At 35.7% G+C, this 25924-nt stretch overlaps 3 protein-coding genes and 1 pseudogene across 3 annotated transcripts; 1 reads left to right on the top strand and 3 right to left on the bottom strand.

Moving 5' to 3' along the window:
• Nucleotides 1–3916: 3916 nt before the first annotated feature.
• LOC130745491 (damage-control phosphatase At2g17340-like) lies at nucleotides 3917–8652 on the bottom strand. The gene is made up of 9 exons (XM_057598142.1): nucleotides 8395–8652; nucleotides 8218–8294; nucleotides 7743–7829; nucleotides 7454–7528; nucleotides 7300–7377; nucleotides 7109–7201; nucleotides 6745–6807; nucleotides 6148–6255; nucleotides 3917–4425 (listed from the first exon to the last, which is right to left on the bottom strand). Exons 2-6 carry the CDS (start codon nucleotides 8269–8271, stop codon nucleotides 7133–7135), a joined length of 363 nt encoding a protein of 120 aa, XP_057454125.1. The 5' UTR covers nucleotides 8272–8294; nucleotides 8395–8652; the 3' UTR covers nucleotides 3917–4425; nucleotides 6148–6255; nucleotides 6745–6807; nucleotides 7109–7132.
• A 221-nt stretch (nucleotides 8653–8873) lies between these two features.
• Nucleotides 8874–10904, bottom strand: LOC130744821 (peroxidase 25-like). The gene is made up of 4 exons (XM_057597198.1): nucleotides 10614–10904; nucleotides 10315–10494; nucleotides 9963–10125; nucleotides 8874–9480 (listed from the first exon to the last, which is right to left on the bottom strand). The coding sequence occupies exons 1-4, from the start codon at nucleotides 10887–10889 to the stop codon at nucleotides 9059–9061; spliced, it is 1041 nt and encodes a 346-aa protein (XP_057453181.1). The 5' UTR covers nucleotides 10890–10904; the 3' UTR covers nucleotides 8874–9058.
• Nucleotides 10905–17002: 6098 nt separating this feature from the next.
• Nucleotides 17003–18983, top strand: LOC130744145 (SPX domain-containing protein 1-like; annotated as a pseudogene).
• Nucleotides 18984–22213: 3230 nt separating this feature from the next.
• Nucleotides 22214–25893, bottom strand: LOC130743450 (pentatricopeptide repeat-containing protein At1g80270, mitochondrial-like). Its single transcript, XM_057595929.1, has 3 exons — nucleotides 25742–25893; nucleotides 24758–25307; nucleotides 22214–23603 (listed from the first exon to the last, which is right to left on the bottom strand). The coding sequence occupies exons 1-3, from the start codon at nucleotides 25774–25776 to the stop codon at nucleotides 22359–22361; spliced, it is 1830 nt and encodes a 609-aa protein (XP_057451912.1). The 5' UTR covers nucleotides 25777–25893; the 3' UTR covers nucleotides 22214–22358.
• Nucleotides 25894–25924: the final 31 nt, after the last annotated feature.

Here is a 25924-nt window from a genome sequence, read left to right as displayed (position 1 = left end):
AGCTCAAGGCAGGCTCGAATGAGAAACATTGAAGAAAAAGTCTCTTAGAAGATCAACAAGAAGGATGGGGAAGACAAGCTCGAGGCAAGCTCGCAGAAGAAACATCGAAGACTTTAAGATAAAGGACAAAACATTGAAGTCAGCGCAAACATCAAATACCGACTGGACAAAGTCCATGATACAACATTGCCCATATATTCAACAAGTATAAGTCCACAAGCTTCGTCTGAAGCCATCGTTTGCAGACTGTGCGAGTCTACCATGTACCTACGGCACAACCGCAACACTTCTTCGCTCTCTGAAATTATACATGTGTGACCCCACCAGATCAACCCTTGTAGCAGAAAAGACAAAAACGTGGGTTATGGATCCCTGCTTCGCTCACAAGTTATTACAGTGTACCATCACCAATCTGCCACACCTGATTCGCATCAAACATGCAAGATTTGCGAGGGTGCATGCTCTTACGTTGTACATAACCACACCAAATCATAGCTCCACTAGAACGTGATAAACATTATAAATAGTGTTTTTAACCTTGTTTTGGCATCTTTAACCTCTTGGACGATATAGAGCAACAACAATATTGGAACGAAGGAGGAATAACAACGTTGAAGGAAAAGAAAAACAACTTCAATTCTCCATTGATTTTATAGGGTTTTCTTCTACTTCTTTGTAATCTTTATGCCCATGTTAGGCTAAACCCTCTATTTATCACCTGGGACATAGGGTTAGAGATATTATAAATCGTTTGAACTTTACAATTACTATAGTGCATCACACAGTGACACTTATAATCTTGGTTTATGGGAGAAAAAAAAAAGACATATCTTAGCAATGACCCTTACCATAATGAATTGCAAGTAAAATTTACAATATACTAGAAATTAAACCCATGCGTTGCACGGGTTTTTTTTAAATAGTAATTTTTAATTGTGATATTTAAATTTATGTAGAGGTAAAAAAAAATGTAAATGGAAGAAGCTTTGGATTATCAAAATACATATAAATTATAATTATATTGAAGAAGTTCATTAAAACTTTATTATGCACTACATTTTTAGTATATTGTGCATATTTTTCATCTTTCTCAACAATAAGTATATTCAATTTGGTGGTGTTACTCTAGAAAACACAAGGTGATAACTTTACATAGTTAGTTATCACTGATATAATTTAGTTTTTCTTAATTATATTTATAATTACTATATTTATCAAATATTAAAATTTAAAATGCTTAACTATTGATTTTTTTAACAAATCATTAAGTAAATGAAGCATTAGAAAAATACATAATAGAATTAGAAAACAACAGAAGCCCTAATCAAATAAAAAAGCGGAAAAATCCTCAATCTAGTGGTGGTGAGGCAGCCATGTGAGGCATCCTGTAAAGCACGCAACTATTTGGAAGAAATGTGTTACATGGAAGGAGAACTGAATTGCACAAGCACAATCGACTGGAATCAAGGTGCGCATCATTTGCATCGAAGGATCTGTCTCCCACGACACCACCCACGTCGTTATCGCTCTGCTCCTCTTCATCGAATCCAAAAACCCTTCCAAACCCATCAACATGTACCTCAAATACCTGGTAGCACCATCATTGTCGGTTCCCTCTTCATCCATGTTAAGTTTCTCTATTCCTATTTTCCCTTAGTCTCATTTCTTACAACCCATTTTGCTAAATCCCAGATAAACCTTCATTTTCAATGTTCTGATGTGTAAATGCCACGGTTTTGTACCCCTTATATATTTAGTTTCTTACTTATTGAGAACATAGTTGAAAAAGGTGCTTTAATAACTTCCCTTGTCAAAATGTGCCATTATTGTAACAATTTATTTCACTCCATTGTCTTAAAAACATAAACTCAACTAAAGTTTCTAGCTACGTTATCATTTTCTACTCTTAATTTTAGCAGGTGTAGTCAGTGTAAGGATGCTACCTCTTTTCTTATTTTTTCCAGTTCCCATATTTTGGAAAGTTAAGAAAAACAACTCATACTTTAGTTGGTTGAAGAGGCATATTAAAAAGAAAAACTAACTTGTTAGTTTCTGTTTTTCTACTTTGCTAGGTGTGCTTGATGCCACCATCTGATGTATTGGATCTTCCTTTAATTTCTTTTATACAATTTGGATTTTCAAAAAAAAAAAGTAACTACTTTTGGGTTTGGGGCATTGAGACCGCATGGTTTTCTAATTTTATGCCAGTGGCAATCCAAGCAAGTATCTTCAGTACTTATGTAATTGGAGCCAATTTGAAGTCATATTTTTCAATTGATTGAAATCTTTAAAATTTGTTTCCTATTCTCTCTTATAATTGTTCATTCATTTTATGGTCATTGTAGTTATTTATAGATCTAGATTTGGTGCTAGGGAATATTTTGAGTGGTACGTACTTCCAAATTTGGCCAATGATGTGTTGGTAGCATGAAGATCGAAGTTCTTTTAAAGTCACTTGCACCAACTTTTAAAGTATATTTCTATGTTGTTGGACATTTGCTCTCTTTGATGGATTGAATTGGGTTGCTATTTTTTTGTCCATTTTTTTGAAAGGAAAAATTCATATATAATAGCACAAGGGGTGCTATACCCAAGTACAAATAGGTTAAACAATAAATAGTAACCAAGCCACTTAGCCATAATGACAAATATGTAGGACAATATTGAGGAGTGAAAGATTCATATTCTTATGAAATCCTAAGTGAAGAGTACAGTGATGTATTATATTTTACACTTACAAATTCAGTGATCATAGAAATTTCTGTGATTCACATTTTGTTGTTGGCTGGAAAGGTAACTTGGCAAAAGTTTCCTTTCTGTTAGGTGTTGTGTATTAGTTTTTTTTTTTTATGTTAATGAGCTGTGTCACATAGATACACAAATGATGATGTATTTGAATGATTCAATTGGATGAACAAAATAGTATAGAAAAACATAAGAGAGACTATAAAGTAGTTAACTACCTGATGAAGCAGCAAACACAAATTTTTTTTTCCAGCCCTTAGCCTTGCAATGATTGTCCTGTAGAGAAAGTTTTTTCTAGTACCTCCATGTTGTAAACAAAGTAGAGCCCTGCAGTATTGGCGGTTACCGCATTTATAACATGATTGTATATTTCTCTTTGTTGCTCATTTGGTAATGAGTGACATCTTTCGTGCTTCTCTTCTCTAATAAGTGTGTTGTCCAATGTTTCTATTGCTGAGTTCTGGCAATGGAATTCCATCAAAATCAATGAGATATTACTTACGATTCTTGATCAAAATCTTCTCAATTTCAATCAACTAATGTTATAAAATATGACATACTTGCTGAAATAGCTAGTGACGGTTTCCATTTTTTTCTCACTTTGATGGAGTCGATATGTATGACTTAAGTGTGTGAGTGATTTGTTTATATAGAGATACACAATAGATGCATAGTTTAATTTAATCCATTGTATTTTTTTTAATGTAGGTAGCTAAAAAGTCTTTAATTTTTTTATCAGTTTGGAAGTTGCAGTACTGCCATATAATTGTATAGTGCAGGTTACGAAATCTGAGTGATTTCCTCAAGAAGGTAATTGTTAATATATGAATAGCCCGTCTCAGTTACAAAAATTGTTAAGAAATGGTTCACATCCTGTTCTAGAAATGTCAATCTTTTAATTAATAAGTTGAATAGCTTAGTTATTGAAGTTGTTACGAAATGGTTCACCGTTCAAACATGTGTTCACTACAAAAAAAACGTTATTTAGTGGGGGTTTTTTTTGCACTTAACGGGGGTTTTCAACCCCCGCGAGTTACTTAGCGGGGGTTTTGAAAAATCCCGAAGATACACTCCCCACAAATTATTAACGGGGGTTTTTAGCAAACCCTGATACCTGCATATGAATTTAGCGGGAGTTTTTAGCGGGGGTTTTAAACCTCCCTTATCCATAAGCTTTTTTTAACGGGAGTTTTCAACCTCCCTTAATTGCAAGAGATTATTTACAGCTTTAAACCTCCCTTAAACCTTCCTTGACTACTAGAGTTTATTCTAGGGACATTTTTAACCTCATTAATTGTTGAGTTTACTTATTAACCATAAGATAAGCTAGAGAAGAAATAGGATAATAGAATAATATCATAAGCTAATTGTCTATATAAGCTTATCAAGACACTTCTAAAATTAATGAACATAATAATAACTGCAGTTTCACAGAACACATGAACAACAACAGAGCAATTCAAAACAAGGTGAAGTTTTATGGACCTCAGCCAATTATATCATGTTTCCAACCGTATATATCAGTACATGTTGACATAAAAAATATATATAAGCCACATGGTGGGAAAGATGATAAGAATATGTGAACATTTTGCTGCTGATACTTACAGGCTTACCAAGTCTGACAAAAGACTAATCTGATTGCTTATGAGACCTTTCAAACCTTGACTGCCCAGATCTCTGAAATAAAAATTGGAATAAGATAAACTCAAAACTTCAGGGGAGGAAAATAAAATAAATTAACCAGAAAATAACTGAAGACAATATGCATTTGTGGAACAGCAGCTGAACCCATAATCCACGACCTACCCAAGCTTTCCAAGGGAAATAGTGTCGATAAATTATTTAACTCTAAGTCCTTCTTAAAGATTTGATATAAATTATAATCCAAAGAGTACTTATTGTAGCCAAATGGGCTCTATGTCCTACAGACAACAGCTATATAAACTTAGGCCATTTGGATCTGATCTATATCTGCCAGGTGATTATTTGAACAATTCTAAGCAGTAAACAGAAGCATTCATAACAAGTAAAGGATTTGTAAGTGGCAAGTGTCTTTGATTCTTCTAGGTTATAACAATCCCTAAGAGCATATAAGTATGCAGGAGCAACTATATACAGTAGAAGATCGAACCCAAGTGCTCATGACTTTTACAATCTGAAAGAAAAAGGTTAAGTATAATGACATTATCCAAGCCAATGAGTATCTACTTATACTTTAGAAATTGAAAGAAGCTGGTCATACAGCATAAGCAGGCCTATTACTTTTTAACAATCCCCGAACTTACTGTATTAAAGTATAATTCAAAGAAAAAAGTACGATTTAAAAAGAAAATCATTCCCTGATTATTGGCATATATAATTCCAACACAAGATAAAAGGCAAAGATGTAAATGGAAGCAAACCATATTTACACCCTGATACATTGTGAAATATAAAGTAGTTGACTATTTAGAAATTGGATTATCATATAAAGAATATATACTTTCAGTTCCTTGAAGGACTTCAATGCATCACGGGTATATAATATAGAAATAAAATACACAAAGGTTACTTTCAGCATCCTTGACAACCAGTGCAGCATGAGACTACAACCAGTTATAAAAGCCAAAAAGAAAATAAAACAGTAAAGATATTGACAGTCCCAACAAGTAAGAATCCACTTCAGCATCCTGCACTTAACAGAACCAGCCTAAAAGCCACAATAGTATGTTGAAAAACCCATCCAAAGTGCTGCAACATGAGAGCTCCATCCCCATAAAATATCACACATGACCTTTACAATCACACCAAGCACCATCACAAGAAGAAACCAAATGCCCCAATCCAAAATAGCCAGTTATATAGATTAATGAAGGCATTGAATAGTGTAGATAATATTAATGAAGCAATTCATCAAGGTACTCCCCAGGACTAGTCAGCCTCATTCAATCTTATCATATCTAAGAAGCTAATGCATTAAGACAAGGATCAGAAGCATTTTTGAACAATTCCTTGCTTTAGCCATACCAATCCAATAGTTCACAAAAATAATCAACATCATGTTTATAAAACGAAAATGGTCCAGTTTACATCATGCACTACCTAAACACACATCAGCTGACCAAATCATGAAACCATAGGTAGGTCATAATCTTACTCAAATACTACCTAAACTTATAAGCACTTAATTAAGTTGTTTACCGAAACGCACACATAGTCTTGAACAATGAAAAGCACTTACAAATGTGACATTGCGACTCATAAGCTAAAGCTATTAAAAAAATAAGCCAAGCAAAAATATTTCAAAACATTTTCTTGAAGTACTAAGTTTAAATTGTTCCATTCACTCACTTTCAAGGAAAAAGAAAAAAGCAGTCAGATATCAGCAAAAGAACAAAACTCATAGCAATGAATTATGACCTTCAAACTCGGAAAGTCTATGGACAGCTCTTTTGTGTAAATTGAGCTGTTTCTGACCCGAGTCAAGGGTGGAGGATTCTTTCACCAAATTCTCACATGCGAAGGAAGCTGAGGAAATCAATACAAATAGTTAATGAATTTGCTGATAATGCTATCATGACAAGAAAAATGGAGCTCTCTTTGCAGCATGAGGGGAACAATCAGAAAAAGCAAAAATCAGACTAGTTAACTATGTTCATGAGGCTCAAGAATGAGAGTGGAAAACCGTATTCAAACAAGACAAGAATTTTGTCAAAGACAAAAGAAGCATCATATTTAAATTAAAAATTAAAAAAAACTCAAAAAATATGCAGGTGAATAAAATACAAAGAGGACAAATTTTTCTAAACTAAAACTGATTTGAAAGAAGAACCATGATTGTAACTTAACTGAACTAAGTAAGATAGAAACTCAACAATCACAAGCTGCGGAGGAGCAAACATAGATTAAGTGTGGATTTTGATCTTGTGCTTATGTAAAAAGTAAATGAATTAAAATTCAAAAAGGAGGAAAAAGGATAGAGTAAGGTACATAATCTAACTAAAGCAGAAAACGAACCTCCTTCAGATCCTCAAGAATGCAGGTAAGCAAATACTCCAGTTATCAAGAACAAGCATAGACCTGCAGAAAGAAGTGAGAAAGAAAAAAGTAGCACAAAAGGCTAGTGAGTAAGCCAAATCATAAGAGAGATACAGGCCAATGTTCTCAAGCAAATACACTCTGCTTTTGTTGTTTGGAAAGGATTTGATTGTCCAAGAAGAAATAATCAGAAAGAGAAGTTTTTTTAATTGAAATGTGAGTGATATTAATTATATCATTGAGCTGCCACAAATATAAAAATGTGACTGCAAGTTAACTCAACCAAAAACCAAAAAGAAATAATATATCAAACAACGATGGTATCATGATTGAAGTGGTTTACCTTACTTGCAAAAAAATTGCAGTGTTAAAAGGAAAGATCTGCATCATTTGCATGGAAAGCAATCTCCTCTGACACCTTATTAAGATCAATGCCCTGCAATCCATTGAACAAAACAAGAATGAAACATGTAATGTAATCATCATATATAAATCTACCAGATAACAAACAAAGTACTAAGTTGATTTTCTTACAGGTAAATCATTTCCAGAGTTGGCAATTACAAGATTTGAAGTGCTAACACCCATGAGACCTCCTTCTTTATCCTTTAACTGGTAACTAATATAACAGTGTTAGGAGAGAACTTGGTCATCATAGCAAAAATTTGCCAAACCTAACTCTCCTTACCCTTGATATGATTTCAAGTAGCTCAGGGTAAGTCACATCATTGATGGAGGGTAAGTCATTAGCAGCCAGTACAACCTACATTCATAAGAACAAGACATCCATAAGAAAAGCACATGAAAATAACCTTCAATTTCACATAACTTTAAAATTGGCAAATACTATCACAACTAAAATAAGTAACAATTACTCTACTTTAAAGTACTTAAAATAGATTAACAAAACATGCAGTTCTTCTAAATTCCTTAAAATGCAAAATAAATTCTAAGTAATACAACACATTGGTCCATACCTGAACCCCACAGCGAAGAAGCTCCCTCGTAAATGGCAAAATACCCAAAATGATATCCGCGCCTGAGTTATCAACAAATATGATAACCTGTCATGATAAACAAATTAATCAGGACGATACTCCTGCACAAGATATGCCAGAAAACATCAAATGCATCATAATATTGTATGTTTCTATAGCAATGGGAACATCAAATGCATCATAATATTGTATGTTTCTATAGCAATGGAAACATCAAATGCATCATAATAAAACCAATGTCCTTAGCAGATCATAAACACAACACAATACACACACATAATTTCAACAGAGAGAGAATTGATTCGAGCTGATTCAGATCTGATTATCCATTAAGCTATTCAAACCTAAACCGTTTTCAATCGATGATTATACCGGAGAGGAGAGAAATCTCCAAATCAACTAATGAAAACCTAATTTAGAAATCTGAATCGGTTAATTAAGAAAAAATCGGTACCGGAGAATGCAGCATGCGACGGATTAGAGGTTGTTGAGTCTCTGAGGGATGCATCCATGAGAAAATCACAGAGAGAACTGCGAATGAAGAAGGAGAAGCGGTTAGTCAGCTTTTGAAGCTCGTTTTCCTTTCTCTTTAGCACAGTTAAATAGCAAAGAAAAGCAAAGTAGGTCATACCGACGGCGGAGGAGGCTGTTGCTACGACGGCGTGCGGTGGTTGTTGCCACGGAAATGGAAGCGAACGGTGAAATCGGGGAAGGTTGAAATCGGTGGAAAACGAGATCAAATCGATGCAAAACGAGATCAAATCGGTGGAAAGCGAGAAAAAATCAGTGGAAATCGCTTGCAATCGTGAGCTTCCATGGTTGAACGAGTTCTTGTGTGAGAGTGAGACTGAGAACGAGTTCTGTTCTGTGAGTGAGAGTGAAATCAGAGTTAATCAATGAAAATTTTGCGGGGGTTATTAAAAACCCCCTTAACTAATAAAAATTGATGACATTTGCGGGGGTTATCAAAACCCCCGCTAAATAACCCCCACTAAATAACGTTTTTTTTGTAGTGGTTCTAGAAATACATCCTTTTAATAGCCTTTTATTACATAATGAAGGTTACGCCCTTTTTATAGTTTTTTTTCATAATGCAAGTTATGGAAGCTGTTATGAAATACTAAGATGAATAGTCTTTTGTTCAACTTCATTGCTTAATGTAGCTTAAAAACACTTTATTGCTTAATCTATTTAATGCTAAGCTACTAAGCTCAAGTGAGCTTTACATATATATATATATAGATTGTAGTACTTGTATCCGCCCGTGCATGCAATGCACGAGTCCCAATCTAGTATCAATTAAATTTTGAACAAACTTTTCTAATCTCTCCTTCTGTATCGGTCTTCACCTCTATATTACTCAATTTAATCATGGCCTTTGGAAATTCATACGCAAATTTCAACCCCAGCAACCCTCTTATATTCCCAGCATAACTCTGCACTACACTTTGTGTAGCAGAATCTCCCCACAGCCTCTGGTCAGACTCTAGAACCCCATTACCATCACGCACATTCTTGAAGAAACTAACATCAAATTTGGCTGGACTACCACTATCCAATGAAACCTTTCTCAAGCCATTTCCATTCTTGGGACAAAGTGCTTGAAATTGTGCTAAGGTTGCTTGATTTATAGTTGGATCTGAATTCCCAGTGGTAGTGAAATTATACAGGCGGTAGCTGAAGAATCTGCATTCTGTCTGGCCTATGGTATGTGCGCCTGCAGACAGTATGTAACACAAAAACGTTAGTTGTATTACACCATATACCAGTTGCATTATTATATTTGCTCATTTAGTTTAGACCGGTAAGTAATTTTAGTCCCTCAATATTTTTTTAGTTTACATTTTTTTCAATTATTGCAATCAAGTCCCTCAATTTGTCAATCATTATTAATCTACTTAAAACTCTCAAATCTACTTAAATCTAGTTGCATTGTAGATCTTCGTTCTTTCAATAAGTACTAATCAAATAATAAATTTCAAAAAAGTAATTAAAAATGTCAATTTTCCTTTCTTTAGACCATAATTTCACTAATTTCACTAAGTTGTATCATATATCCAATACATCATGAACTATAAAATATTTGAAAAAAATGAAAATTTGAAAATGACCAAATTAACTTAATTGTAAAAGTATAGGGACTTCACTCATAGTCAATACTCAATACCAAGAAAAGAGAAAAGGCAATTAAAAACACACCAACTAGAGTGACAAGGTCATGGTCATCTAGGCCTTTGGCAGCAAATTTTTGTCTCTGGACTGAGACAGGGTCAAGTGGGGAAGGCAAATTAGAGGCTTGCGCTGATGAAGATATCCTCCCATCTCTTCTTCCGGTGGGAACTGACCAACTTGGACCATTACTCTGTCAGTTATTTCAGGTGTTACTTTTATCAGTTCAAGAGACAAATCATTGTACACAATAATTATCAGTTGAAGATACAAATCACAGTGGATAGAAGCAAAAACTAATTAATTAGGAAAATCGCTTCTATCCGTTGTGATTTTTACTTCACTGTATGCCAAACATGCATGCAGTTTATATGTTTAGTACCAAGTACACTGCATCACGTGCTGCCACAGCTAGTATGTCAGCGCATGAGACAACACCTGGGCATATTGCCTCAAGTTGTGATTTTGCATCTTCAATCACTTCAAAACCTCTTAGACTAAGGTTTGCCAATGCATTCCGCTCTGCAGATGACCCTACAATCAGAACTGAACCATCGCAGCCCTGGGCAAAATAATGTAACATAAACTAAATAAACAAAATAAATATGTAAGATCGACCCCAAAACAAAATTAAATAAATAAATTAGGCAGCATTTTATGTGATCAAATTGTTAAAAAAACCTGAACAAAGCAATCATGGAAATGAAGCCTAAGCAGGCTAGGAGCAATGGTTGGGTCTTTATTGAAGTAGGATTCAATAGTGGAACGCACTGTGGCCTCTGCGGTTGGGCATGAAGAAGAGTAAAACCCAGTTTTCAGTTGAGCTTGCGCGATAATGAAACTTATCATGAGAATCATTAATGAACCCAACAACATCGCTTCCATTTGGCTTGAAACTTTGTATTTGATCTTTGGTATTTCACGCTTTCCCTTGCTAGCTAGCTGCGTTTGCTCCATCTCTCGTTATTTCAATATAAGGGTGTACTTCTTCTTAGTGGGAATTAGAAGTGGATGCTCCACCATGCTTTTCAAAATGATTTTATCCATCAAGCTCAACTTACGCCTAGTTAAATTAGTAAATAAACGTTCTAAAAGCCTATTTAATTTAAAAGATTAGTCTAAAAGGCACTAAAAAAGTCATATTAACCTAACAGAATAGTATTTAAGTGAATATGTGATTAATATATACAAATTATGCAAATTTTCCCAAAACTACAAAGCTTTGATTAATTGGGGTACAGTCAGATTCCATCTTTTAATATGGTGGTATGAAGCGTTGCAATTTTATATGTTTTCTTGTGTACTGTAATATTCACATGCCTTATATAGGGAGAACAAAACATATCAAAAGTAGCTTTTTAATTCATTTACACTTCATTCTATCTAGCATTTCATTTTACTCACTTTCTCTTCTTATCTTCCTCCTATTTATTAATTATTACATCAATCACATCACTCATTCTTTCTATTTTCTTTCTTTCTCTTACTTGGTGTAACTTTTTAAAAAAAAATTAAACTGCATATATTCAAAGCCAGTAGATAAAGAAGCCATTACCTCCAAGTTCACACAATGAACAGCAGCTGCAGGAACCTCCTCCACCCGTACTGTATTAGCATAAGTGTGGGCATTCCTAACTAGAAAATCCGCTACGGAATTATCAGAACGTCTCGCAAAAAAAAAGAACACAACTCCAAACTAGAAATAAGAAAAATACAATCACGAATTACAACATCTAAATACGACAATTCAACCTCTCCTTTCTTCCAAGTCTGAAACAATCAGTCTCGAAGGTAACCCACCGAAAACCCAGCTCCACTGCAAGAGTCATGGTCCACCTCAAGCTTAAAGCTTTTGCAAGAAAAGGTAACAACGTGGAGAGACACTACCAGAAAACAGTCTAGTAGCAACCGACCAAATTGGTCGCTAAATGGGCTAAATCGGTATCTAAAACTGTCAGCGACCGATTTAGCGACCAAAGTTCATCCGTTTCTATAACCTAAGTCACTAAACATAGCGACCGAATTAGCAACCGATTTAGCGATCTATTTAACGTTTGAAAGTCACCGCCTGCCAGGAGACCAAATTCTCTCTACGCCAATCAAGATTTCTGATGTAAAGAGGATGAACCTAAGCATAGATATATCAAGAGTTCCTAAAGAATTCCTACCCAAGAAAAAAAAGAAATCGTATGCAAAGGGAAAAGGATAAGATTTGGAGTCTGAACCAAGCTCCCAGGGGAACAACACATCAAATTATGAGGAAGCGGTCTACACCTTGTCAAATCTGCCACCTCAGCAAACCAGTCAATCGGCTTCTAAGTTGAAGATAACGACCGGTGGAATTGCACTGTCGTCTAATCAACCAGTATCGTCCAGAACACGGTCGGTGCAAGCATCTCCACGATCATCCTCAAGAATGCTAGAAAAGTCAAGTTTGATGAAGAGAAAGCAACTAGAAAGTTGAACTGCGACTCTCACCGTGCCCAAGAAGGCAAGAAGAATGTATTTCAGAGAAGAAGAAGACACGCAAGAAGGAAGAAATGAGGTCCAACCAACTTTTGGTGCAAACTCCTCCGAAGCCAACAAGGAGACAATGTCTGATGTCTCACAAACAAGATTTGTGAGTGCACTATTTACAGATACTGATGAAGATCAAGTGGAATCTCCTTTATCTACTCATGAGTCAATTGAAATAAGAGAAGAAAGAAATGTCCCTAAGTCTCCTGAATTCATACCAGTTGTTACTCTTGAATCGTCTGATGAATTCATGATATATGACAATGAGGGAGGATCATTCAATATTGGCACTGATAGAGAAGAACACATGGGGTCATCCTCAAAAGCCTTTTCAACTGTTAATCTGGGCATGAAGATTGTTCGACGAAGACATTTACAATTAATGGTGAGATTAGTGTTGAAGAAGAAGAAGACATCCACTACAAAGAAGCACAATTCCTTGAAATGTATGATTGCAAGCATTGACAAGTCTAGTGATGGTTGTGTCACATTTAACTGGAGCAGAAGTTCTACACCTTAACTGCCCGTGAAGTTATTCCCACACCATCTCCAAAGGACTACTATGATTGGCAGTTGATCATTCATCAAGATTATACTTGCAATGCTCCTTATTGCTAATTCAAAGGACCATTGGGTCTCACAACTCCCTGGTCACACTGGAAGTTCTCTTTAATGCCTGCAGGTGTTCCTTGTAAGATCAAGATTTGGTTCTGTTGTACATCTCTAGGTTTTGATGATAACAAGTATATATTTTGTGTATGAACAACTTTGGTACTCTAACGTTTGTCTTTTATTTGTTTGACAAACAGATTCTGATTCTGATTGAAAGTGGAACTCATCAAAAGTCAAAGACCAAAGATTGACCAATAATCTGCTTCTACACTCACTACGTTCTGATGAACGGTAGAATATTCCTTTAAGTTATGAAGATGAAGCTCTGTATTTGGGTTGTGAAGATCAAGTGTTGAAGACTCTGAAGACCAGAAGTTCTGAGTGAACGGTCAAAGACTCTGAAGACTTGAAGATTCTGAAGACCAGAAGTTCTGAAGTGAACGGTCCAAATGCTGAAGACTTGAAGTTCTGAAGATCCAAGCAACCTCGTGACTCTGATTTGAAGCTTCACAAGTTCACATTTAAAGCGCGCCTCTGGAGATCAGAAGTCAACTGTAAAGGACAAAAGGTCACTAACAAATAGTACAATCACAATGTACTATTCTGACCAGTCTACCTATGAGGATCAACCTTTGTACGTTCAAGAAATTCTAGAAGTATCCTGCAACGGATAGAATCTCACAACGGATAATTCACTTTGTGCTTGGAATATTTAAAGGCTGAAGAAAGGAAGAAAAAGCCATGAAACTTATTGCAATCAAATTACTATCAGCGAATACCCTAGCAATCATTTTCTTCATTGTTCTAAATCTGTTTCCACCTTGCTTGTTTTAGAAGCACTCTTTGTAAACCCAAACTTTGATCATACTGTTTGTATTTCCTTCAGGGACCGGTTAGGTCAGGATCCTTGAGAAGACTAATTAAGACTTGTGTGTCTTAGTGGTTTCTAGTTCTTAGGTGTGTTAGTCACGTAGCAAGTTGTGCTAGTGCAATTGTAACAACCTTTGATTAGTATATTACCTTCATTCAACGAAGGAAGAAATCACTTAACGGGTGGACTGGAGGTAGCTTCAGGATTTGTTCAAGTGAACCAGGATAAAATTTATTCTTTGATACCAAGAGATTTACGTGAAATATTAAAGGAAACGTTTTTATTGCAAAACCCTATTCAAACCCCCATTTCTAGTGTTTTTCATACCTTCATTCCTGACGTGGGTAAACTAACATTTTTTTCAAGCATAAGGAAGGACATGCCAAAGCTAATTATGTGAAAAAGATGCACGAGCGTGTGAAGGCTCAAATTGAAAAGAAAAGTGAGAGTTATAATAAGAAAGCAAATAAAGGGAGGAATAAAGGTGTATTCCAACTCGGAGATTGAGTTTGGGTGCATATGAGAAAGGAAAGGTTCCTAGAACAAAGGAAATCCAAACTCCAACATAGAGGGGATAGTCCATTTCAAGTGCTGGAGAAGATGAATGACAATGCCTGCAAGATAGAATTGTCTGGTGAGTATAACATAAGTTCAACTTTTAATGTTGCTGATTTATCTGTCTTTGATGCAAATGGTTGAGACTTTGATTTGAGGTCAAATCCTCTTCAAGAGGGAGGGAATGATGAAACATGATCAAGGGCAAGGACCAAGAGGCACTTAAGGGACTTGGAGGACCAATGACGAGGGCCAAAACCGAAAAGGCCAAAGAGGCTCTTCAGCAAGTGTTGGCAACAACTCTTGAAGTCAGAGTCAATTTGGAAGATGTGTAGCCCAAATTAGTGAATTGTCTCATGGAAAATGAAGAAAAGGGGTGTGTCATGGAGGCTGAATCAAGTTGAATAAAGGCCCAAATGAGTGTAAGAGTGGCTGCCAATTTCCTTGTGGATTGCACTACTTGTGGGCTGTTTTTAAGTAGTAGTTTTTTTTTAAGTCCAATAAAGTCCAAACCATCAAGGGCTAAGTTCAGCCTATGCAGCTGGTGGGGAGGGCATGAATAGGTCATTTTATGCTTAGAATTTCAGTTTCAAATGAGGCTATTCAGCACCATGAATTGTCATCATTGGTGTTAATGCCTTGTTTAGTTTTGAATGTAATAATGGCTAAGCCATTAAGGCTTTCATTCAGAGGGTCAATTTTCAGTTACAAATTAGCACCATGAATTAACAGTATTGGTGTTAATGTCTTGTCTCAAGTTGTAACCAAGAAAAGGCCAGCAACCTTATAAGCTGCACCCTCTTCTTTTTTTGAGCAGAATATGAATAATATTTTTGAGTTATCAAAATCAGTTTTTGAGAGTGGTTCTCTTGGTTCTTTAGTGATTCAAGAAAACTGACTTATCAAAGGTTTGTCCTCTCCTTTGTGTGACGTCATCGCCTTCCATTCTATTCAGACCTCCATCTTCTTCTCTACTTCCAGCCCTTGCACGCCTCACATCACCATCTATTTCCTTTCATTTCTGAATTTCCCAGGAGAGACTAACTCTTAGACGATCTTATCAGCCCTAGAGTCAACTTGGGGCTTATCACAATGTCCTTCATCCATTAGCATGCCTGCATCAGTTTCTGCTGCCACAACATCTGCGCAGTCAATACGCAAAAGAAATTTGATCGACTTGCGAAGCTTCAAAGAAAAACTTGAAAATAAACCACAAAAAGACAACACAAACAAACTCTTTAACCACTAGGACTACTTTCGTGTTGACAAATTTTATGCATCATTTCATATTAATATATATCATTCTCGAATATAAAATCATTTAAATTAAATTTATTATATAAGATATATGTATACATTTCTACGTATTGTATTTATAGAATTGATTCGACCAGTAACCCATTGATATAGTATTCTAACCCGGTTAATGACCCAACTGAATTTTAAAATACGGTTCCATAAAGCAAATTTCAATTTTTTATTCAAGTTATTTAAAAAAAAAAAAAAAGCTTCTTTGTACTGCTATTTTTTAGGGTGCCCTAATATGCACCACTTTTAAAGGTGGTGTAATTTTACACCACTTTTTTTAAGCTACTATAACAGGTTAACATATCTTTTTTTAAAGAAATTTAATATATGACAATTTTTTAATAATATTTTTTCTTAAAAAAATAATGTGTAAACCTGCTATACCCGGTCAAAGTCTTTAAAGTGATGCATATTAGGAAGAATTTTTTTTTTAATATTAAATTAATTTGGAAAGCTTGTTTTGTCTAAGGGTCTATCTAAATCATATCAAAACTATCAGATGTACAATTTTCCAAATGTAACAACAAAAAAAAACTATCAGATGTACTAAAAAAAAATATCCAAACTCTCAGAGACTTTTTTTTTCATCGGTGAAAACCATGTACCCAAAGGTCCATGAAAAATCAAGACAATTTCTTTTATACCCATTTAAAACACAATGATTTTCAAAAAAAAAAAAATTTAAACACAATGGTTCCATATCTTTTACTTTTAATTGTCGTATTTCTAATTAATAATTTTTTTTAAACTCAGTGTTTTTACTTTTTAGTCTTAAAAAAAAATTGACCTTTAATATGCATTACTTTTAAAAGGGTGCAATTTTACACCACTTTTTTTAATCTGGTATAACAGGTTAACACATTTTTTTTTAAAGAAATTTAATATATAACAAATTTTTAATGATATTGTTTTTAAAAAAATTAATGTATTGACCTGTTATAACCGGACAAAGTAAGTGGTGTAAAACTACACTACTCTAAAAGTTGTGCATATTAGGGAGAAAAAAAAAAGGAAAGATTACCCGATCATAAATTAATTAATTAATTAAACGAAAAAAATGAAAGATTTCCTCGAAACTTGAACAAGTACGTGCCGCTCAGAGGGAATAAAACCCGAATTATACTCTTGGAATTTACGGATATTCCAACAATGCCCCGCGAATATTCGCTTCCTTACCGTTATTTTTATACATATATATTTCACTGCCATCCACACCCTTGATTCTCCTCCTCCTCTTGTTCAATATTCTTCACATTCTCGTCAAGTTTTTGAGTTTAGCGTGCGTTACATTTTCAATTTTCAATTTCAATTGGTGGTTAACGGAAGGAAGCGATGAAATTCGGAAAGAGCTTGAGCAACCAGATTGAGAAAACGCAGCCCCAATGGCGTGACAAGTTCCTTTCGTACAAGGAACTCAAGAAGAAATTGAAACTTGTTGAGCCTGCAGCCACCGAGGAGGATCATCGCCCCGCCAAACGCCCCAGGAGGATCGATGAGGAAATGTCCAAGGAAGAGATCGAGTTCAGAAACTCCCTGGAAAATGAACTTCACAAATTCAATGCCTTCTTCCTTGAGGAGGAGGAAGAGTGCATTATCAAATTGAAGGTAGTAGTAGGTTATTAAATTAATGGTAATTGTTTTTCGCACCTCTCTCGTTTAGTACCACCTCCTTTTAAGTGCGTTGCGTTAACATCGCACTTCCAAAAGGAGGTGAAACTAGATGAGGGGTGAGAATAACAATTACCTAATTGGGTTCTTATCAATTTTTATTTTTGATTGATTGATTGATAAATTAGGGTTAAAATTGGTTGGGGTTGAAATGTGCAGGAGTTGAAAGATAATGTGGCCAAAGTACAGGGTGGTTCTAATGAGCAATTGATGCAAATTCGCAAGGAAATTGTAGATTTCCACGGAGAGATGGTCTTGCTTGAAAATTACAGCGCCCTTAACTACACAGGTAACATTTTAACTAAATAGTACTGAAACTCTAGTGATCAGAAATGGATTCATTTCCCATATGATTCTGAAAAATTCTCTGGGTAACTAGATTAAATGATGAGTATGATTGTGTTGTAAAGGGGCTTTTACTTGTTGAAATATTTGTGTTTGTTTTGTATTATTGAATATTCAGCCCTTTCAATATCTAAAGTAGGCTAGCATATATTTCTTCAATCTACTTTAGATTTAGATTAGTAAGCAAGCCTATTCCAATATAAGGTTTCATTAGAGGAGTATTATTTTGAATTATGCTGATAAGTTCCAAAATTATTCCCCTGTTGCTGGGTCTGCAAAAGGCAATACAGTGGAACAGAGTATTTTTGTTATTTTATTTGAAAGCCTATTTAGGCATATAAACCAAATGTTATGTCAAGGATTCAAACAATACTCTATGATTTAATGGTGTGTTCAGTTATGTTTGAGAAGTCTCACCAAATAAATGTTTGTTTATAATAGGTAGAACAGTTCCGAACCTTAAGCTAGGTTTTGGGTAGAGTTTAGACTTCACTCAAATTTTAAAAATTACATTGAAGAATGTGATACTTTAGATTATATTAAACAGCTCAATATATCTAATGTTCACTGCAAATTTTACCCAACAGGACTAGTGAAAATACTAAAGAAGTATGACAAGAGAACCGGTGCTCTCATTCGCCTTCCTTTCATTCAGAAGGTCCTGCAACAGCCTTTCTTTACCACTGACTTGCTCTACAAGCTTGTAAAGGAGTGTGAAACAATGCTTGACGACCTTTTTCCAGCTGGGAATGATCCTCCGGCGGCAGCGGCGGCTTTGGGTGAGGTAACTCTCCAAGATGAAGAAGGGTGTGATCCTTCAACTTCAAACAGTACAAAGACTGATGATGGTGTGAACCTGCCCATGGAGAGCCTCTATATGAAGAGCACCATATCAGCTTTGCATGTTTTGCAGGAAATTAGAAGTGGAAGCTCAACGGTTAGCATGTTTTCGTTGCCACCTCTGCAGATAAATGGTTTGGAAGAAACATGTGCTGGAACAAACAGCCAAGTAACCTGCTAGTTTTACTTGGTGCTAGATTTAGTGGGATGAGACGATGAGTGTTACTTTTTTGTTCTCTTTTAAAAAAATCTAATGCCTCTGTCGTCATAGTATACTTCGTATACCTACACGGATGAAAGATTCTAAATGTAGTGAAAGTATTCATCTTGTGGAATTAAGGTTCCATTTCCATATGATAAAGGGCAAAATGCATAATTGAACATATCTCCAACTAAAGGTGTTGAAATTACAAAGGGAAATATAAGAACAAGAAAAAATAACCAAATTAACTGAGGCTCATGCGCAGAAAATTGGAGTTTGAAGCTCACCAACAAACTTTATAAAGTAACTGAACACCACGTTTACTAACTCCTTGCATATGAAGTAAAACCTTGGAATTAATATGTGCATAATTTTTCAAGCAGTTCACCGAGTTATAGGGGTTGCTTATTTCCGACGTGCGGAATCTGGCGTTGCCAATTCATAGTTCATTCATTGACTTCATTCCATTCCTAAAATTGGTCATCTCAGATTTATATCGGACGTGCCAACCAATGACCACTAATCCACTATGCCTATCTTTACTGGCTCCCCATACTCAAACATTGTTATTATTTTCCACTGAAACCCTTCGTGCCCACCTTCACCTTCTTCATCATTATATCATACCCTTACCTCTTGTGGATCATTGCAAAGAGAAGCGTCTGGATTCACTCAAATTCAAAACTGCCATGTTGAGTCACTTTCATCTTGTAGAATCTCCAAGCCTCGAATCAGCTTTCATCACGCAGCTTTTTGCAATGCAAGATCTCCTACTCGTACTTTTACTCAGTGAACCAGTGTCATGTAAAAGTTTTAGGACTAAAATCGCTTGTTTTTAAAGAAGAGGTACTCAAATTGCGCAGTTGCGATAGATAAACGACCAAAAGCTCAATTAAGTCAAATTATTTTTATAGATTCACACTTATGTTATCATACTCCTCTAAACGAGAGTTTCATTTACAGTGTCCTTCGAATCTCAACTATTAATTTCATAATCAAGATAGTTCACTCTACCCTTTGAAATGACTTTCACACATTAGAGGAGTCAAATTTCTACCCTTTGAAATGACTTTCACACATTAGAGGAGTCAAATTTATCTCTCTAAGGTAGAGGTGAAATTCAAATGTGAATAGACTTTTTTTTTTTCAGATAGTAGATATCAATGCTACAACTACAGCCAGCATTTCAAATTTAATATATTTTAAATAAATTATGTAACACCCCATTTTCTGTTATTAGGTTATTTATTATTTTATTTTAATTAGTATTATGGTATATGGTAATTAAGTGATTTTGTTAGATAATTAAGTGATTATGTGATATAGATAAATACGGTTTTAGGGTTTAGTATGAGTAATTGAGTGTGGGGCCCATTGTATGGCTATTTAAGGGTTAGGAGTGAAATAGAAAGAAAGAAAAGAAAAAAAATAAGGATTAGAAGAGAAGCAGAACAAGAAACACGTGAAAGCAGAGAAGGAGAGGAGAAAAGAGGAGAAAACTTAGAACTGATTTACAAGAGGTAGGGGTTTGAATTCATGTTTTATGGATTGGTATGATAGTGGATAATGATAGAAAGCATGATTTAGGAACCCTAGGTTGCAAAAATTCCCAAATTGAAATAGTTAGGGTTTGGTTTTTAGATGATTTTGGGGGTAGATGATAGGCTTGCATGATGCGCAGAAATTTACGTTCTCTTGTACCCTTTTTCGTGCTATGTTAATGGCCGAATTTGAAGAAGTAGTCTTCATAAAAGTTGTAGGTTTTTCTGTTACGAAACTTTTTCCACTGGTTTCACGTCATTCCGACGTCTGTAGCTCGAGTTATGTGTATTTTAGTGAGTATAGGTTAAGCTGTCCAGTTTCTTACGAACTGCGGTTAGTGTACGATTTTTCCTGATTTTTGTACTTCGAATTGTGACTTGAAAATTTATAGAGGTTTACAAAACGTGTGTACGGAACCATGATAAAAATATTAGATTTTTCTGAGTATATTTGATAATTTACATATGTTTAATAGTTCATTAGATGTGTGGTGCGCGCACATGGCGAGTTGCGCAGGAAGATGTCGCAAGATGTCGCGACATGGCGAGTTGCGTAGGGAGATGTCGTGAGATGTCGCGACATGGCGAGTTGTGCAGTGAGATGTCGCGAGATGGCGAGCATGAGCATGTCGCGAGTTTTTGGGAAAATTTAGAGAGAAATCCAGTCTTTAGGAAATAGTTGCAGAACCTGTTATATATGAATTATATTTAATTTACATCTATTTTTAATAATCATTATATGATGTTGTTTCTGAATTGATGTTATGTTTGAGATGCTAAGTTGTTGTGATTGCAAGTTGTATAATTTATAACATGTAATATGTGTTTTGTGCAACTGGTGATGAATATGCTAAAATAATTAGGACTTGGAGATGTCTGAATATGCATATGTTAGTTGAGTTTTGCACAATACACTGCATAGTTGTCAAGAGGCAATGTTTGCTAGTTCTCGTGGAGGCTAGTGACTTGTCCCAAAACTGGAGTGGTTTTGAAGCCTAGAGCGAGGGCTTTATTGGTGGTTATCTGTCTGGAGTGGACGCGGTGATACTGCTAAGAATAACAACTTTGGTACCAAAGGCATTTGCACGAGTCTCACTTGAGTCATATGTGTTATGGTGATATTTTTGGAGAGATTTGATGTGGTGGTAATTAGAGACTATTATATATGTTCTAATTGAGCTATAATTTATGGAGTATTTGCCATAACTGTGAACTTGATTAATTATGTTAAAATTACATAATTTATTATTTGTTAGTGAATGTGAGTAATTTATGTGGAGCATAGATAAGCTTTTACATTATTTATTATTATGCTTATCCATATGATATGAGTTCTCACCCTTCTGTTGGAATGATGTTCTATGCGACATCGCTCAGGTACTGAAGATAGTAGAGCTTCTCGCGAGGGTTAGTTGGAGGAGCTAGTCTTTCATTTACGGTTTAGTTAGGGGAGTCATGCTCTGTTATGTAACACCGGGAAACGTTTAGTTTTGTACCTTGATGTTAAGAGTTACCTATGAACTCTCTTTATGTTAAATTTTGGAGTTGAAATAAATCCGCTGTGCTATGCATATGATGTTGCGACATTAAAGTTGGAAAATTTATATATTTATTATGAGCATGACAGGTGTTTTGATTTATGTTTCTGGAGAATAAGTGTGACACCCTCTGTGTTATGCATTTTACTCTGATTTATGATATATTATTATGCGGGGTTTAGAGGGTGTTACAAATTATGTAGTTCAAAGTTATTACATTAAGCGTTCATTTCATTTGCATCTACATAAATAAGTTAGCTTTTCAACTGATGTACGCCATAAAATCATAAAACCAATACTTATGCAGTAACAAAGAGAAAACAAACGAATTTGGAATACAAGACAAAACAGACGAATTTGGAGTGTTCAATGTTACTAATGAACTGACTGAGATAATTGCACTTGAAGAGTAAAAACATGCTAACTTCCTCAATCAAGCAAATCGGAAACTGCAGTTTTCTTAAATGCATCAACTTGAGCCAACTGTTTAGCCAAAGTATTGTTGGGAAACACGTTATCAGCTTTCATTCTGTCCCTGATCCCATATGCTGGAACCTTGGCTTTTATATAGGCCTGTACCAGAACTTGAAACGGAGTAATTCGAGAAGTATAACCAGCTTGTCTCATTCTGTGGAAAATCTTTTCTGAATTATGGACATCACCCCTCTTTGCATACTGCTCCATGACCGCCATATAAGTATTGAACATCGGCGTCATTCGACTCTGCTCCATTACTTTCTGCAGAACAGCATCTGCCTTCTCAACTTCCCCTGCTTGGGTATAAAGTTTCACAAGCGAATCCCAGGTCAATGGGCCTATCTTGCACCCATTTTCTCCCATTCGCTGAATAAGATCCTTACCCTTCTTTAGCATCTTATGATTTGCATACACCTTCAAGAGCACCGAGTAGTTCTTTGAGGAGAGTTTCCATTTATTTGCCATCATCTCAAAAATAGCTTCTGCTTCTTCAATTTTCTGCAACCTTCCCCAAGCTTCAACTGCAGCAAGGCAGACGTCAATTCCAGGCTTCGACTCGACGACCTTCCAGATTCTCTCCACTTCATCAGCCTTTCCCAAGTTTGCATAAAGGCGGAGCAAAGTCGGGCATACCCATAGATTGTCTCTCAAGTTTTCTCCTTCAATCTCCTGGAGTATAGCTTCCGCTTTTTCTTTAAGCCCAGCTGAGGTGTAATACCTAGCCAGTGCTGCTTGTACTTGATGGTTTGGTTCAATGCCTTCGGCCTTCATTGTCTCAACAATTTGTTCCATTCCAGCAATATCATTACTCTGACCCTTTGTGTCTATTAAGATTTTATAAGTGAAATGAGAAGGTTTCACATTCTCTTTTTCCATCAACAGTAACACATCAGATATTTTCTTCTTGTCAACCTTTTTGTAAATAAGAAGCAACTGGTTACAAGCAAATGCTGTGATAGGGAGATCCAAGTCCCTCATTTTGTTGAATGTTTCCTCAGTTTTCTTCAAATTGTTCTGACTAGCATAGTTAGCCAGTAATGTTCTGTATAACAACTCGCCTCTAAAAGATTCTGGAACCTTCTTGATGTAATTTTCTGCCCTAAAGAGGCCACTTACTTTGGCAATTAAATCAAGTACAGAAGCATAATCTTTCTCAGCAAATTCAAGCTTCTTGTTTTTCTCTAGCCACTGTAAGAGCTATAGTACCAAACAACAAACGAAGATTAGATTACACTAAAAACATCACATTGTAAAAATGGAAATTCAAACAAGGTATACATCGACAATGTCAATCAGTTTTAAGTTGTAACATATACTTAAGAAAATATGCCTACATGATCAACAGCAGATAACCTACATGCTGCTAAAAGAATCTGCAACATGAATGATAGAGCTGGCTAAAATCAAGGAAGAAATCTGTCTTTTTGCATAAGAATTTCCTCACTAACCCAATAAGGATAAGTTCAGGGAAGAAAATGAATACAATCATGGTAGACAAAATTGCAATCCAGCACATAGAACCTACGTTTCCGCTTAACTATCATTATATCAACAGACCACTGTCATACCCAAACTCTGGAAATTGTTTAGCCCAACAACTCAATATTAGTATAAATAGGCAAGGAGATAACAACTGTGTTGGACCCAAGCCAACCAATTCCAACACTCTTAACAGCAACCAAGGGTCCAGAAGTAGAGGGTACTAAGGCTTTATTACATGTAGAACTTACAAAAAGACTGCAAGATAGAAAGGGTAGATAGAAAGGCACAGAATCAAGTTGAATATTACTGGCCGGAGAAGCCTATAATCCAATTTTGATCTGACTCAAAATTAACCCAGAAAAACTAAAATTTAAATACAAATAAATAGATGTTTAACTTCAACCTCAGTATCAAACCACTAGCCAGAATAGTAAAATATTTTCAACCAGTCCACTGCTAAAATTTCAATCATGTAACAAATATTCTTGTTTGAATGAATACCTAGTCAGCTTCATGGGGAAACTTTCATCATTAACATCAAGGAACTTTTCCTGTCTTGTAAAATTATAGTAGAAAAATTAGCAGCAGGCGCAACAGCCGATTTCCGATGGGTATATTCAGGATACATGGAAACCATTATAATTGATCTATAAAGGAGGAAGTGGAAGGCTAAACAAGAATAGCAAGATATCAAACACCAGTATTATTTTCTCAGACAGAGTTTCAGGTAAACAACATAACCGAGAAAAATTACAAACACGCATCAAACATACAGAAAGAGGGAGCGATAACAACCTAAATTTATCAGCATAATACTTTATATGTTTATTTGTCTAAATTGGACGCAGATACAAGTTTGATCAATTTACCTGCAAAGCCCTCCCATACATTTTACGCTTCCGAAGATTAACAAAGGCCAATGAGATCTCTGGCCTGTTTAGTTCCTTCCCTTTTTCAACCCACTTTTCCAGAGCTGACTGAACAGACACACCTGGACTACTTATTATCGCCTTGAAAAGTTGTGATTCAGTCTTTCTGTGTTGCTTTTTCACAGTGGGATCAATCTCAGTTTCTGACAGCTCGTTGTGTGGTTCCCCACTACCATCATCATCATCAGACAAGTCTACTTCAGATTCATTTTCATTAGTATCCCCATGTGCCTCCTGCTCACACAATCCATCTTCTATATCATCATCCTCTTTGGTGCTACTAGCATCAGCTTGTGACGAAAGTTCACGCCTGCTTACAGTAAAGTTCAGGGAGGCACGACCACCGTGGTAAAATCTGCTCGTTGAAAGAAATCTACCATATCTTATTGGATGAGACTCAAGGATACCAGCCTCATCTTCCACATAAGTGGTTGGCGACGTTAATTTAGCACAAGAAGCCCGATAAGCACCTACATTAAGTATTGGACTCCTACAAACAAATTAGAATAAACAGTTAGCATAATCTCTTATAGGTGCTACCAACACTATATCCTTCCAACACCCTCTATATTATTAGTTGAAATTCATGTGGTCTCCAAAAAATAATGAGTGAGACCCATCAAATTGGAAGAGGAACAATATGATTTAGCAAATCCAACTTGGAATTCAACCAATAAGAAATTAGGCACCTAGCACATGCGCCAGATAGTACCAAATCCAAAGACAATAGACACAGCACGAATCATTCACGTTGTACACTTATAAAAATGATGAGAAATTATAAATAAATAAAAAATGACTCAAAATGAAGATGTGAAATCGTAAAAGTAACACCAAAGAAATGGGCAGAATCAAGGGATCTCAACCAATCTCAACCACGAGTTTTATTCAAAATATATACGTGAATGAAAGAAAATCTGTTACCTGAGACGAAGCGAAGCTCGACGAAGAGCCCACATGGTGAGAGCAGGGAAGCGTAAACGAGGGTTGATGGAAATGAACCAACACCACGCTTAAACCCTAATAAGTATGAGTAAACCCTCACGGCCCTCCCTATCCACGTTTAAGCATATTAAATTCAACTAGATTAATTTTTATTTCGCCGTA

Source organism: Lotus japonicus, chromosome 1, assembly GCF_012489685.1.
Source record: "Lotus japonicus ecotype B-129 chromosome 1, LjGifu_v1.2".
In the NCBI taxonomy this organism is placed as follows: domain Eukaryota; kingdom Viridiplantae; phylum Streptophyta; class Magnoliopsida; order Fabales; family Fabaceae; genus Lotus; species Lotus japonicus.
This window is presented reverse-complemented; position numbering and strand designations above follow the sequence as displayed.

Bases quoted from the DNA above. Each gene is read 5' to 3' on its own strand.
- LOC130745491 (XM_057598142.1), bottom strand. From the start codon at position 8,271: ATGCATCCCTCAGAGACTCAACAACCTCTAATCCGTCGCATGCTGCAT. The intron at 7,529-7,742 runs GTATGGACCAAT...TTATGAATGTAG, and splicing joins TTCTTCGCTGTGGGGTTCAG to GTTGTACTGGCTGCTAATGA. The intron at 7,378-7,453 runs GTAAGGAGAGTT...ATTAGTTACCAG, and splicing joins TACTTGAAATCATATCAAGG to TTAAAGGATAAAGAAGGAGG.
- LOC130744821 (XM_057597198.1), bottom strand. From the start codon at position 10,889: ATGGAGCAAACGCAGCTAGCTAGCAAGGGAAAGCGTGAAATACCAAAG. The intron at 10,495-10,613 runs GTTTTTTTAACA...TATTTTGCCCAG, and splicing joins TCCATGATTGCTTTGTTCAG to GGCTGCGATGGTTCAGTTCT. The intron at 10,126-10,314 runs GTACTAAACATA...AATAACTGACAG, and splicing joins CACGTGATGCAGTGTACTTG to AGTAATGGTCCAAGTTGGTC.
- LOC130743450 (XM_057595929.1), bottom strand. From the start codon at position 25,776: ATGTGGGCTCTTCGTCGAGCTTCGCTTCGTCTCAG. The intron at 25,308-25,741 runs GTAACAGATTTT...ATTTGTTTGTAG, and splicing joins CGAGCTTCGCTTCGTCTCAG to GAGTCCAATACTTAATGTAG. The intron at 23,604-24,757 runs GTAAATTGATCA...TTGGTACTATAG, and splicing joins TGTATGGGAGGGCTTTGCAG to CTCTTACAGTGGCTAGAGAA.